The sequence below is a fragment of the Silurus aristotelis genome (genome assembly GCF_946808225.1).
Source record: "Silurus aristotelis genome assembly, chromosome: 12".
Taxonomy (NCBI): Eukaryota; Metazoa; Chordata; class Actinopteri; order Siluriformes; family Siluridae; genus Silurus; species Silurus aristotelis.
Genome location: NC_139585.1, coordinates 7903596 through 7917676, shown reverse-complemented (window position 1 = coordinate 7917676; position 14081 = coordinate 7903596). Strand labels below are relative to the sequence as shown.

Sequence of the window (14081 nt, the reverse complement as noted above, 5' to 3'; positions counted from 1 at the left end):
TGGAGGTGAAGAGAGTTTCTGATAGGGTGATGATCGTGAAGGTGGAAGTTGAAGGGATGATGATAAATGTCATCAGTGCCTATGCTCCACAAGTTGGCTGTGAGATGGAGGAGAAGGAAAGATTCTGGAGTGAATTAGATGAAGTGGTAGATGGTGTACCTAGGAAAGAACGATTGGTGATTGGGGCAGACTTTAATGGGCATGTAGGTGAAGGGAACAGAGGTGATGAGGAGGTGATGGGTAGGTATGGTTTTAAGGAGAGGAATGTGGAAGGGCAGATGGTGGTAGATTTTGCTAAAAGGATGGAAATGGCAGTGGTGAACACGTATTTTAAGAAGAAGGAGGATCATAGGGTGACGTATAAGAGTGGAGGAAGGTGCACACAGGTGGATTATCTTCTGTGTAGGAGATGCAACCTGAAGGAGATTGGAGACTGTAAGGTGTTGGCGGGGGACAGTGTAGCTAGACAGCATCGAATGGGGGTCTGTAGGATGGTTTTGGAGGCGAAGAAGAAGAGGAGGAAAGTAAGGTTTGAAAGAAGAATAAGATGGTGGAAACTGAAGGAGGAAGAGTGTAGTGTGAGGTTCAGGGAAGAGGTCAGACAGGGGCTTGGTGGTGGTGAAGAGGTGCCGGATGATTGGGCAACTACTGCAGGAGTGATGAGGGAGGCAGCTAGAAAAGTACTTGGTGTGACATCTGGAAATAGAAAGCAAGACAAGGAGACGTGGTGGTGGAATGAGGAAGTGCAGGAGAGCATTAGGGGAAAGAGATTGGCAAAACAGAAGTGGGATCGACAGAGTGATGAGAAAAGTAGGCAGGAGTACAAGGAGATGCGGCAGCAGGTTAAAAGGGATGTGGCGAAAGCCAAGGAAAAGGCATATGAGGAACTGTATAAGAGGTTGGACACTAAGGAAGGAGAAAAGGATTTATACCGATTGGCCAAGCAGAGGGACCGAGCTGGGAAGGATGTACTGCAAGTTAGAGCAATAAAGGATGGAGAGGGAAATGTGTTGACTAGTGAGGAGAGTGTGTTGAGAAGATGGAGGGAGTATTTTAAGCAGCTGATGAATGAGGAAAATCAGAGAGAGAGAAGGTTGGAGGATGTGGAGTTGGTGAAGCAGGATGTAGATAGGATTAGTAAGGAGGAAGTGAGAGCAGCCATTAAGAGGATGAAGAATGGAAAGTCGGTTGGACCAGATGACATACCGGTAGAAGCGTGGAGATGTTTAGGAGAGATGGCAGTGGAGTTTTTAACCAGATTGTTTAACAGGATTCTGGAAGGGGAGAGGATGCCTGAGGAATGGAGAAGGAGTGTGCTGGTACCGATCTTTAAGCATAAGGGAGATGTGCAAACCTGCAGTAACTACAGGGGAATTAAGTTGATCAGTCACACCATGAAGTTATGGGAAAGAGTAGTGGAAGCCAGGCTGAGAGAAGAGGTGACCATCTGTGAGCAACAGTATGGTTTCATGCCGAGGAAGAGCACCACAGATGCCTTATTTGCTTTGAGGATGTTGATGGAGAAGTATAGAGAAGGACAGAAGGAGCTGCATTGTGTATTTGTGGATTTAGAGAAAGCGTACGACAGGGTGCCGAGAGAGGAGTTGTGGTATTGTATGAGGAAGTCAGGTGTGTCAGAGAAGTATTTGAGGGTGGTGCAGGACATGTATGAGGACAGTGTGACGGCAGTAAAGTGTGCAGTAGGTACGACAGACTGGTTCAGGGTGAAGGTTGGACTACATCAAGGATCGGCCCTGAGCCCTTTCCTGTTTGCAGTGGTGATGGACAGGTTGACGGACGAGGTCAGACAGGAGTCTCCCTGGACTATGATGTTTGCAGATGATATTGTGATTTGTGGTGAGAGTAGAGAGCAGGTTGAGAAGAGCCTGGAGAGGTGGAGATATGCGCTGGAGAGAAGGGGAATGAAAGTCAGTAGGAGTAAGACAGAGTACATGTGTGTGAATGAGAGGGAGGGCAGTGGAGTGATGCGGTTGCAGGGTGAAGAGGTGAAGAAGGTGGAGGAGTTCAGGTACCTGGGGTCAACAGTGCAAAGTAATGGAGAGTGTGTTAGGGAAGTAAAGAAAAGAGTGCAGGCAGGGTGGAGTGGGTGGAGAAGAGTGACAGGAGTGATTTGTGATAGAAGAGTATCTGCAAGAATGAAAGGGAAAGTTTATAGGACTGTGGTGAGACCTGCGATGTTGTATGGATTAGAGACAGTGGCATTGAGTAAAAGACAGGAGGTGGAGCTGGAGGTAGCAGAGCTGAAGATGTTGAGGTTTTCGTTGGGAGTGAGGAGGATGGACAAGATTAGAAATGAGTTTATTAGAGGGACAGCACATGTAGGATGTTGTGGTGACAAGGTGAGGGAGGCGAGATTGAGATGGTTTGGACATGTGCAGAGAAGGGACATGAATTATATTGGTAGAAAAATGCTGAAGATGGAGCCACCAGGTAGGAGGAAAAGAGGAAGGCCAAGGAGGAGGTTCATGAATGTGGTGAGGGAAGACATGCAGGTAGTTGGTGTAAAAGAGGCAGATATAGAGGACAGGGTGGTATGGAGACGGATGATCCGCTGTGGCGACCCCTAATGGGAGCAGCCGAAAGAAGAAGAAGAAGAAGAAGATTTGATGTATCCTGTTGGGTAACAGGTTTATAATGCAATAGTGACTGTATCCATAAAGATGCAGGTGTAAAGATGCCTTTTTAACAAATATACAAATAAATGCTGTAGTTTATTGGGCGTTGGAGGTACATCTTCACAAGACACATGCTTTTTGACATTTTCTTTTTTATTAGTTGATTATATGTCCTGTAAAATAGCCGTTTTTTTACTACGGAATACACTTTGCATAGACCAAAGTTTATAGGACTGTGGTGAGACCTGCGATGTTGTATGGTTTAGAGACAGTGGTGTTGACTAAAAGACAGGAGGTGGAGCTGGAGGTGGCAGAGCTGAAGATGTTGAGGTTTTCGTTGGGAGTGATGAGGTTGAACAGGATTAGAAATTAGTTTATTAGAGGGACAGCGCATGTAGGACGTTTTGGAGACAAGGTGAGGGAGGTGTGATTAAGATGATTTGGACATGTACAGAGGAGGGACATGGGGTATATCGGTAGGAGAATGCTGAGGATGGAGCCACCAGGAAGGAGGAAAAGAGGAAGGCCAAGGAGGAGGTTTATGGATGTGGTGAGGGAAGACATGCAGGTAGTTGGTTTAAAAAAGGCAGATGTAGAGGACAGGGGGTATGGAGACGGATGATCCGCTGTGGCGACCCCTAACAGGAGCAGCCAAAAGAAGAAGAAGAGACACTTTGCATAGATCAGCTGGAAAATAAAGGAAAATATTTTACAATACAGATGTGAAATGACCAATGTGTCATCAGCATGTCTTACACCAACCTTGGAGTAACCGTGTCAGATTGCAGACTGTTTCTATAGTAACAACACTAATATTATCTAGTTCTTCAAACATGGCATGATTATCTTGTTATATTTGCACAGAGCAGGCTTTTAAATGGCAGAGCGTTATTATAGATCAAAAGAGCGCACTTCAAAAACTTCAGCATGGACATAAATTATTAACACACACTTGAAGATGTACTGTACATACAAACCTGAACTTTTTTATGATATACCTGTTAGTGTTTTCCATGCCTTTTTAATTGCAAAAAAATGTTTTAATTATTTTATTGTGTCTTGTAAAAACAGAATGCTTGGTTATTGGGTTTGTTATTGTTTACTGTATGTTTGCACAAGCAACAAGTTCTTGACTTAGATAATTGTTCTTAAATGCTACAGTATATGTGCAGTTGATGATATTTTTATCACTTGTCCTTTACAAGCCACTATTTCTCATTTACACATTATTAGCCAGGTTTCCTAAGATAGCATGTGAAAGATTGGTGAACTTTACATTAACTGCATTATAATGTCTTTTCTGAAAGGTACAGGACGGGCATTGCTATGTTATTTCTAACATTTAGCGTCTGATAAAAAAAAAAAAGAAAAAAAGTGATGCTTTGAGGAAGTTTAACCTTTAAAAGGTTTAGTGACCCATTCTTGACATATTTTGTGTGTGTGTGTGTGTGTGTGTGTGTGTGTGTGTGTGTGTGTGTGTGTGTTGTCTTTCTCTTCACAGGTGTGTAATAATAAAAAGAACTGTCACTGTGAGGCACACTGGGCTCCCCCTTTCTGCGACAAAGCTGGATTTGGAGGCAGTGTAGACAGCGGACCACTGAGACAAGCAGGTGTGTATATGTGTGGGTGGGTGTGAGGGTGTGTCTGTGTTTGTATGTGTGTGTGAGTGCATGCGTTGATTCTTCATGCGGTTTTTCTTCAGAAATCTTCCTATAATGAAAAGTCAAACTCTTACTACTGAAGTTAATTATAAACAACAACCCAATGTTAGCTAAAGTTTTCAAATAAAAGTATTTAGCCAAGTTAGCTAATGATTTTATGAGTAACACTACAGTTATCTATTTATCTGGAGCACCCGTATGGCAGCCAGAGATAAATGTCATGTTAACACTGATACGGTGCTGAAGTACGACACCTCTTAGCCATTGCATATCACATGTTTTTGTCACTTTTTATTGTATCCTGCTTCTGTTGTTTCTCAATGATTCATAGTCTTTGTATGTTATATATGATCCTATAAATACATGTTTTAGCCTCATTTGCTTCACTATGTGGACAAATGTTCGACCATAACGTTCATGTGGTTTTTGAACATCTCATTCCATTATTGCTGTTATAACCTGTGAATATCCACTAGATTTTAGAGCGTGCTTGTGGAGATTGGTACTCATTCAACCACAAAAGCTTTAGTGAAGTACTGATTTAAGGTGAGGAAACCTGTCAGTGTTTCATTTAATCCCAAAGGTGTAGTAGGGTTGAGGTTAGAGGTGTATAGCAGACCACTCAAGATTATTTTCAAAGATCCTCGCCTTATAAACTATGTTCTATACTTAAAATAGTATATATACTACAGTACCTGACTTATGTTGAGGAGGCCTGGGGTGTAGTCAGTGTTTAATAGGTTTAAAGTCAGAGCTCTATCTCAGGCAACTCAAGATCTTTCACTTCAACCTATGTAAACCATATCTTCATGGGGCTTGCTTTGTTTACAGGTGCATTGCCATGCTGGAACATCTTTGGATGTCTATAATGTCTGTTTTGATATTTTAAAAGCCTGCAAATTTAATAATAGTGGGTAGACTTTTTATATCCACTGTACATGTATTATTTTTTTTTTATCTTTTTGTATTATTATGAAGTGTTTTATTATGTAATGCCATTTTCCTTAATGACATTCAAAATTTTTCTGACATTTAATTGTAATAGGTGTTTTGTTGTAAAAGTAACATTTGTAAGAAAATTGCTGCTTTAAAATATACGTTGCCAAACATTTTCCCACAGTACAGTATGTGAATGAATTAGAGTATGTGTGGGATAATTGTGTGTGTGTGTGTGTGTGTGTGTGTGTGTGTGTGTGTGTGTGTGTGTGTGTGTGTGTGTGTGTGTGTGTGTGTATTCCCTGTGTATAGATGGTGAGAGTATAAAGGTGGGCATCGTGGTTGCATTCCTGTGTTTGCTCTGCGTGATCATGATTGTCTGTGTTAAGAGGAAGACTCTGGTCAGCCTGTTCATCAACAACAAGAAAAACAACATAGAAAAGCTGAGGTAAAAAAAGTTTTTCACATGTATAAAAATAAATACAAATAAAGATTATGACTAGTGAAAATGTAAAAAAAAACAAAAATAATAGCTGAATACTAAGATAATGCATTATTGTTTTAGTGTATTATTACCTGAAGCTTAATAGACAGTTCAGTATCAGTTTCTTTGCCTGAACTGACATTCCACTTTACAGAGGGAAAAAAAAATCAAATAACATATAACCTTATAACATTCCTTTAATTTATATTTCACCCTGGTGACCAAAATAAAAGAGAAATTGTAATTAATTTAAATATTACTACAACTACAACTACTAACAAGTATAATAATAATAATAATAATAATAATAATAATAATAATAATAATAATAATAATAATAATGCTGTTTCAGGTCAGTTGGGCCGAGCAGGCTGATGGTTCAAAGACACACACATTCAGTCCCCGAGACCCAAACACGCCCCACATTTCGAGCATCACCTCATTGCCAAGCTCCAGCTATACCACAAAGTACCAGCATTTATAAGGTGCGCTTCTGTGTGTGTTAAAATTAAATAAGTGACGATGTGTTTTGCGTGCGTGTGTGTGTGTGTGTGTGTGTGTGTGTGTGTGTGTGTGTGTGTGTGTGTGTGTTTGAGTGTGTTATGGCTAGCGGAATATATATTTCTGTTTGAGTTTTGTTCAGAGTTTATCAAAACTTGACCTGCGATACCCCACATTATATTTTATACATGAAGCATTTTTATAAATAAATGAGCATGACTACATATAAAATAAGTTATATTAATAATGTAATAAAATAAACTTTTATGTGTAATGAACTGTACTGTACTGTACAGTGTAATGCTCAGTCACCGTTCGAGAAGGTGACGCAGAGCATTAATCTTAATAAAGTCTGCATTCAGGACCCACTCTGGCATCTTAAACTCATTTGAGCACTGAATACCCCATGGAGTTATTTGACAGATTATAAGATGACATTCTTTTGATTTGTGCAACCATCTTGATATTGCACAATTACCACACAGTATGCACACTGTGGTTCTAGGATATAAACCCACAACCTTCTCATCAGAAGGCTAGTATAAATTAATCACTGAGCTACCACTTCATGCTCTGTGGTGGAAACGAAATGTTCTTGTTTTATAGCAGATAACAGGCATCTAATATTTTATGTTGTTGACTGTATAATAGAATTACATTAAAAACCCACTAGAGACTAGCCTATAGCATAAGTCAATTGTGTTTAGCTTTTCAACTTAATGTAGCGTGGTGTTTTGTCGTTATTGATATCTTCCTGCCTCACTGAATTCTTTGGTCTCAAACTGCTGGTGGTTGCTCCATTTCTGATTCTTGATTTGTGTGAGCGAGTTTGTGTGTGTTTTCGTCTTCTGTCAGAGGGTTCACACAATCAAGCTAAGTATGCGTACACACTCAGACACACACATACGCACACCGCCAAACATCCCTCTCTAATGCCCCTTGTGTCTTATGAATGTCAATGACAAATTTGTCAATAGTGCACTGTTGCTTTCAGACAACATTCTGCATAAAAGCCAGACAGTGGACAAACAATGTCAAAAAGCTGTCCGGTTTCATTTCGATTATGCCCTGCGTGCCAAGCCTTTAATACACGGCATAACACAAACACAAACACACACACAAAAGTGAATCCAGGCTTGAAATAAATAATGATTGATCTGGATGTGGACTTCTGGGAACTTCGTGGGTGGGTGTGATTAGTGAGCGTGTGAATGCATGTTTAAGTTTGAGTGTGTGCATGTGTCTTTGGGAAAAGAAGGTATACCCAGGGTACTAACAACAGAAAATGTTTATGAAATGAACTTCTGCAGCTCTGCTCTGCATTATAGCTTCAGTAGCAGCACTGGGCAAATCCAGCTGCCTGTTTGACTTGTTAAAATAATTAAGTGGAGATGTGTTTTGTGCATGCGTGTGTGCGTCCATGCGTGTGGGCATGTGCATGGGTGCCTCTGCCTCATCTGCCTTAGACAGTAGACCCTTACTAGACTGTTTTCTGCATTAGAAGTTATTTACAGCTGGTACTGATTGTGTGTGAGTGTGTGCGGGTACATGTGTGTGTGCGTGTTGTTAAGAAGAAAGGGGATGTAGGTCTGTTTGATGTCAGCCAAGTGCATATGAGGTCATACTTCAGACAGACTTCACAGAACATGCAAACATTTACACACACACACACACACACACACACACACACACACACACACACACACTTTCCAGCATACCACTCATCTGTAAAGGTGTGTGTGTTGTGAATGTGTATATGTTTACATGTATTTGAAAAAATTAAATGTTAGTGTTAGATATAATTCCTGCTTATAATAAATGTTATTTCTTTATTTCTTTATTTCTTTATCTCTCTCTCTCTCTCTCTCTCTCTCTCTCTCTCTCTCTCTCTCTCTCTCTCTCTCTCTCCACCCTTTTTTCCACAGCCGCATTGTTCTATCCCAGTGTTGAACTCTGTTGTCGGCTCTCACACTCTCCACACTTTGCCCCAGTGTCCTCCACTCCACCTGAGCCCACTGTTACCATTGCCATTTGCCCCACCCACTCACCGTGCACCTCCACCTCCTCTGCCACACACACCCTCACCCAACAACAAGGTCCCTCCAGTCCTGTACACACACTCCCACCTGCAAACTCCAGCACGAGGAGCCTCCCTTCTCACCTTAGGCTGCCAGAACACCTGCAGGAAGGCCATGGTGAGTGCACAAAATACACCAGTGATTTTGTTAAAGAGTAAAAAATGCAAGAAAAAAATCATAGCTATATCATGCATCTGTACTTTACTGAAGTATTTCCATTTGGGGAGACTTTTACTTTAACTTCACTACATTTTAAAGTCAAATATCTTTTTACTCAACTATATTTTGGAAAATCAGTCATTCTTTTTTATGAGTAGATAAAAACTGTTGAAACACACAGAAAGCCACCTCAGGGTAGAGCACAGCTTCTGTTTCTGAACTTGTTTTGATTGCCGCATAGATATCAATCAGTGTTTGACTTATTCATATCATTCTATTAGTAGATTGTTGCGTTAAGAGTAACATTAGAGCCTTTTCACATAAACTGCATTGATTAAGCAAAAGTCTTGTGATAAATATGATAATAGGAACATGATAGCCATCATGGCCGCAGGAAGTGGGGGTGCTGCAGCACCCCCTATTGGCGAGAGAGATTTTTTAAAAATGTAGGCCTATTAAAAATATTTTGCACAATTCCTTATGAATATTTTAGGAAATGATTTTGACACACGTAGGCTATTAAGTGTATTTTGGATTTTAATGTAATTATTTTGAGGCCTAATCAACACAGGTTCGGAAGGTTCGCACCTATGATCTACCTGAAGAAAGAAAGTGGATAGAAGGAAGAGACAACTGGATGTCGGCCACTATACAAAATGAAATAAATCTAATTATTTTTAATAGCCTACAGTTTGTGCTTGTTATTAATTAGACATATGATAATTGGTAAGGCGCGTCAAGTTCATTTGTAAAGCGCGTTTCACACGCACAGGTGATTTTAGTTTGGCTTTCTCTGGCAGCGCGCAAACATAGCCTAAATGCCTTGCCCTTGTGGAAGATAAAATTAGCTCTTCATACCTTTTACAACAACATGAAGATATCAGAAAAAGAGATCGGTGGTCTCTTTCCTGCTTGTGTTCCACATCCCTCTCAAAGCGCAGAGCGGGAGGCTATAACGCGTCTTTGTGTGGAAATATAAAACTGTTTTTTTTTTTTTTTTTTTAAATAGATTCAACTTTATTATATTATTTAAGTTACCAGTATTTACTGATATTTATTTCAATGCTTTACAGGCTTTAGTGTTGTTTCTTTGTTTTTTTTTTATTTATTTCAAAACAACCCCCCAACCACCGCAACACCGCCGGTATTTGGTCCATTACCACCGCGGTGGTAAAAAAAACTGCCATCGTCACAGCCCTATGTATTTATTTTTAAAATGTATTCTAAATAGGCCCATAGGCTCATTGTTTTTTTGTCCAAAAAAAATAAAATAAAATTCACAGCACCCCCTGTTCAAAATTACTTCCAGCGGCCCTGATAGCCATAATAAATCATAGTATTTTCGATACTTAAGTACATTTAAAGGCAAATACTTTTGTACTTTTACTCAAGTGAAAGTTTAAAGGGAGCACTTTTACTGGAGTCATATTATGCCTAGTGTATCTCTACTTTTACATAAGTACATGGTTTTTGTTTTTTGTCCACCACTGCTGGTACCTAAGGCTTAGACCAATCATCAGGTCTGAAAGTCAGGAATAGGTGTCATTTCTCGATCCCTTTCAGTATAGATGCCTTTCAATTCACAAATCCCACCCTTTTAAGGTGTGTAGTTTGGTGGTTTGATTTTTGGTGGAACTCTTAACGAAGAAGACAATACTTTCAGAGTGGGGTTTCAACTATTCACGCATGGTTCAAACACTTGCATATCCATGATCATTCTGGAACACCTGCTTAAATATTATAAATATAATAATGAAATATTTTTCTGCAAACTGCTGCTCACAGATACTGGCAGGATTGGAACTCAGTGTGGTCCTTTGCTGTCGTAGCCAAGTTTTTTGTGCATTCTGAGATGTTTTTTTGCTCAATATACTGCAGTTGTGGTTATTTGCGTTACTGTAGCTGTCATTTGCCCACTCATATCTCGTCTCTCTCTCTCCCCAGAAAGCATTTCCACCTGCAGAACTGCTTTTGGGTGGTTCTAGTTTTATTTTTTATTTTTGCACCATTTTGTGTTGTATCTAAATAATAATCTGAAATAATACCTGTCTATCTGGCACCCCTAAAAAAATTCCAAGATTGCATGCCAATGTTGGATGCAAATATATAACTGACTTGGAAAAAAGGTAGCTCCATGCTTAAGATTTTGGAATTTTGATCAGAAGGTTGTGAGTTCAAATCCCACCACCACTAAGCTGCCACTACTGAGCCTGTGAGCAAGGCCCTTACCCTCAACTGCTTAGCTGCATGAATTAGATAAATGTAAGTCTCTCTAAATAAGGGCATCTGCCAAATGCCATAAATGAATCTGCGTGATTTTATTGCATTACAGCTCTGCTACATTGGCTGACTGAGTAATTGAATGAATGAGATGCAATAAGGTTGCCAGTCAGATTCTTATGTCAGATGTATAATGTGTGCTCTTCTAGAAAACCTGCAGGACTGCTTCACTTGTGCACTTGCCCCTCTGTGATAGACTAACTGAGTGTGATACTGGTGCTTTTCCTGTGGTGTGAATGGAACAGCTTCATCAGACCTTTGGGCTTTATAAAGTAGTGTGTGCATGTGTTATCTGAGTCTGAGCCAGTCCGAGTCCAGTAAAAACAGTCCCTGAACAGTGGGGTCAGTCAGTCACGAGGAAACCTTGGAATAGCATGCGATAGAATAGAATACAGTGGAAAAGCTGTGAAAGGCTGGTAATAGAAATGGCAATGGTGTGAGCAAAAAATCAGCAGACTGTGTTGGACAGGAAATGACACTGTTATAATGTATACCAACTACAACTTGTTGAAGCTGAGATGGCTAAAGTATAAACTAGAAGTCTTTTTTAATAAAGAAAGAGCAAAAATCAGATGGTGGCTGAAAAAATGTCCTACATGTCTTTTTCAACCAATTGTGTCATTATGCAAGTTTAGGTATTGTGTGAATGTCAACTGCTGATATGCTTTTTCAGGTTTATGCAGAAAGTTTATAAATTACTGGGAATGAACACATAAATAGATATGTGAAAGGATGGCTGGCTCGATAGATGGATGAATGAGTAAAACACCAGAGGATCCATCACTTAATCCTAAAAATGTATTACAAAAATGCATGCAAACCCTGACAAACACAATATTATTAGTCACACAAGCTGAGAAGAACAGAACAATTCCATATAAACATAAAATAAAAAGCTAATTCAGAGTGAGGAATTCTTGAATATACACGATTTCATTCCAACCAATCAAGTCCACAACAAATTCTAATTGTTTAAATATAATGTAAATATAAAGATAATACATTTTAATTTTCAATGACAATCAGGTGTGGCCCTTGATTGTCTGGGATGAAAACCTGCACCCATCCCGGCCATTTGTGGAAGAGATTGGACACGCCTGATCTAAAGTAACAACATACAGGTAGTAATGCTGGCTAAGGTGGTAGTTTAAGGATAAGATGCCAGGTTTCTAATCAAAAGGCCATGAGTTTAAATCCTAGCATCACCAATCTCCTGGTCCTGGGCCCATATGTATAAATACAGTAATTGAAAGTTGCCCTGGATAAGGGTGCCTGCCAGGTGTCATAAATGTAACATGCACAGGGACTTGTAATGTCTGAGGAGGCGAATACCTAGATTTTTATTTATTATAATAACTGTTGACATGAAAGTTCCTGTTTTAACATACGTGGTAACAGGAAGTAGTTTGTGAACATTTTCCAATCTTACAAAAAATTGATAAGTATGACATTGACTGATAATGAAAATAATAAAACCAAAGACTTCATGACCCATGCTGTTATGGTCAAATCTTCATTGTAGCTAAGAGTTGTTGTTTTATTTTTCATTAGCACACCATGCCATGTTTTACCCCATATACAGTATATGACAGGTAGAAGATGTGGCCCAAAATATGACTCAGAAGCTGTGGGTTAGAACACGTATTGTATATGTGTATACTTTACATATCCATTTTGAGACAAGAAACCTTTTACAATGTATGTCTGGAGTTTGAATAAGGAAATCTATAACCTTCCATTAAATGATAACTCATTTAGCATTACAGTGCACAGCTCAAGAAGCAAACCTCAAAATAAATTCTAAAGGTTTTCTGTCATATAGTGCTCTATATATGTATGTTTGTGTATGTGTGTGTTTTTAAGTGTTGTATTGGATTTGAAGTGGATGAAGCCAAAAACAGTTTTTGTCCCTCCTAGAGTGCAGGACAGCTGTATCCCTTTGAATCAAATTGACTCTGATATAAAACACACTTCCTGGACATATGCGTCTTCATTGAGAAGCACTTTGATGTGTTAATAAGACAAAGAGATTGATGTCGACGATTCAGCAACATAAAAGTGATGAGGAAAGATCTTCTCCATATGTCTAAACATTCTCATTTATTAAGACCGAACAGGTAAGAACTGACTGTAGATCATAGATTTTTCAGCAGCAGTATAATGAATCACATCCATTTGTCTTATCAGGGCACCTTGTGTCCTTTCTAAACTGGTTCATCATAAGCCCCAGTCCTTGTTCATTATGATCGTTTCTCGATGTCCATGTACCCCCTTTCACCTCACCACACTGAGTCTACAAGGTTATTGTGGGCTTTCCTGCATTTTAGCTGTTTCTGCTTAAACACACATTGTGGAATCTGTATCCGAGACCCATGTTGACCAGGGCAGTGCAGTGTGTATAAACAGCTGCATGGCAATCAGACAAGTGTGGTATTCCCAGACTAAATGGCATTAAAAAGGTTCCTGAGATGTTACATAGTACAACTGGTTAAATGAACAACAAAGCAACAAACTAACATTAACACAGTTTGGGATTATTTAAAATCCTAAATTCCACTCCACTAACCCTGTTAATCACTCTGACCTCTTCTTTCCCAGTCACACACAGAATGATTGATGATGAGAAAAGCCCTGGTTGAGGATCCGACAGTAGTAAATTGTGCGAAACGCTCAGAAAGTGTAGATTCAAACTGTGAAATGATGTATGAATCATTGAGTGATAGATTGTATGAAGAACAGATGTGTAGTAGATAGCAGGTGGTTGACTGTACCTCATCTCCTGCCGGTCCATTTGGAGTACATGAGAATCACTGTGGCAGAGAGCAGAGCGAAACCGAGACACTGGGGAAACACCTTGAGTTGAATTTGGGGTTATATTGTGCTACATCTCCATCTGGTGGCAGATTTATACTCTCAAGATTTATACTCTATGGAAATGTGCTTTCGTGTGATTTTCTCAGGAGAAACCAAACCCGCCTCAGAAGCCTTTGCCGGCTGACCCATTCGGCCGAAGCTCTCAGATGGGACGGAGCCCATTAGCAGCACATCTCCCTTCTCCCAGGTCAGCCTCAGCCATTTTACAGTACAAAAGGTCTGCACACTAACTTCTCCCCAAGAGCTCATACAGACATCTATACAAGCATCTATGAGATGGATGAATAACTCGTTTCTGATAATTAGGAAGAAGTGTGTAGTGAAGCATAGTAAATGCGGTAGGTTGAGACTGATTATCCAAGAGATCCATCCGGAAAGATTATTCTACGATACTGCAGGCGTTAATTCAGCCTTTGTGCAAATTACAGAATAATTCATCAGAATCAGTCGATAATGAAGAGAGCTCATTATT

General features: G+C 39.8%; 1 protein-coding gene across 2 annotated transcripts in view; it reads left to right on the top strand.

Moving 5' to 3' along the window:
• adam12a (ADAM metallopeptidase domain 12a) overlaps positions 1-14081 on the top strand; it is a 100476-nt gene that overhangs the window by 84156 nt on the left and 2239 nt on the right. For both annotated transcript variants that reach the window (XR_014536041.1, XM_083556458.1), the window contains exons 18-22: positions 4138-4246; positions 5546-5681; positions 6070-6202; positions 8144-8413; positions 13696-13796. Coding sequence is in view for 1 of the 2 variants with exons in the window: in XM_083556458.1 (XP_083412584.1) it covers positions 4138-4246; positions 5546-5681; positions 6070-6202; positions 8144-8413; positions 13696-13796 (749 nt within the window). In the remaining variant the exon portion in view is untranslated. The remainder of the gene's footprint in view (positions 1-4137; positions 4247-5545; positions 5682-6069; positions 6203-8143; positions 8414-13695; positions 13797-14081) is intronic.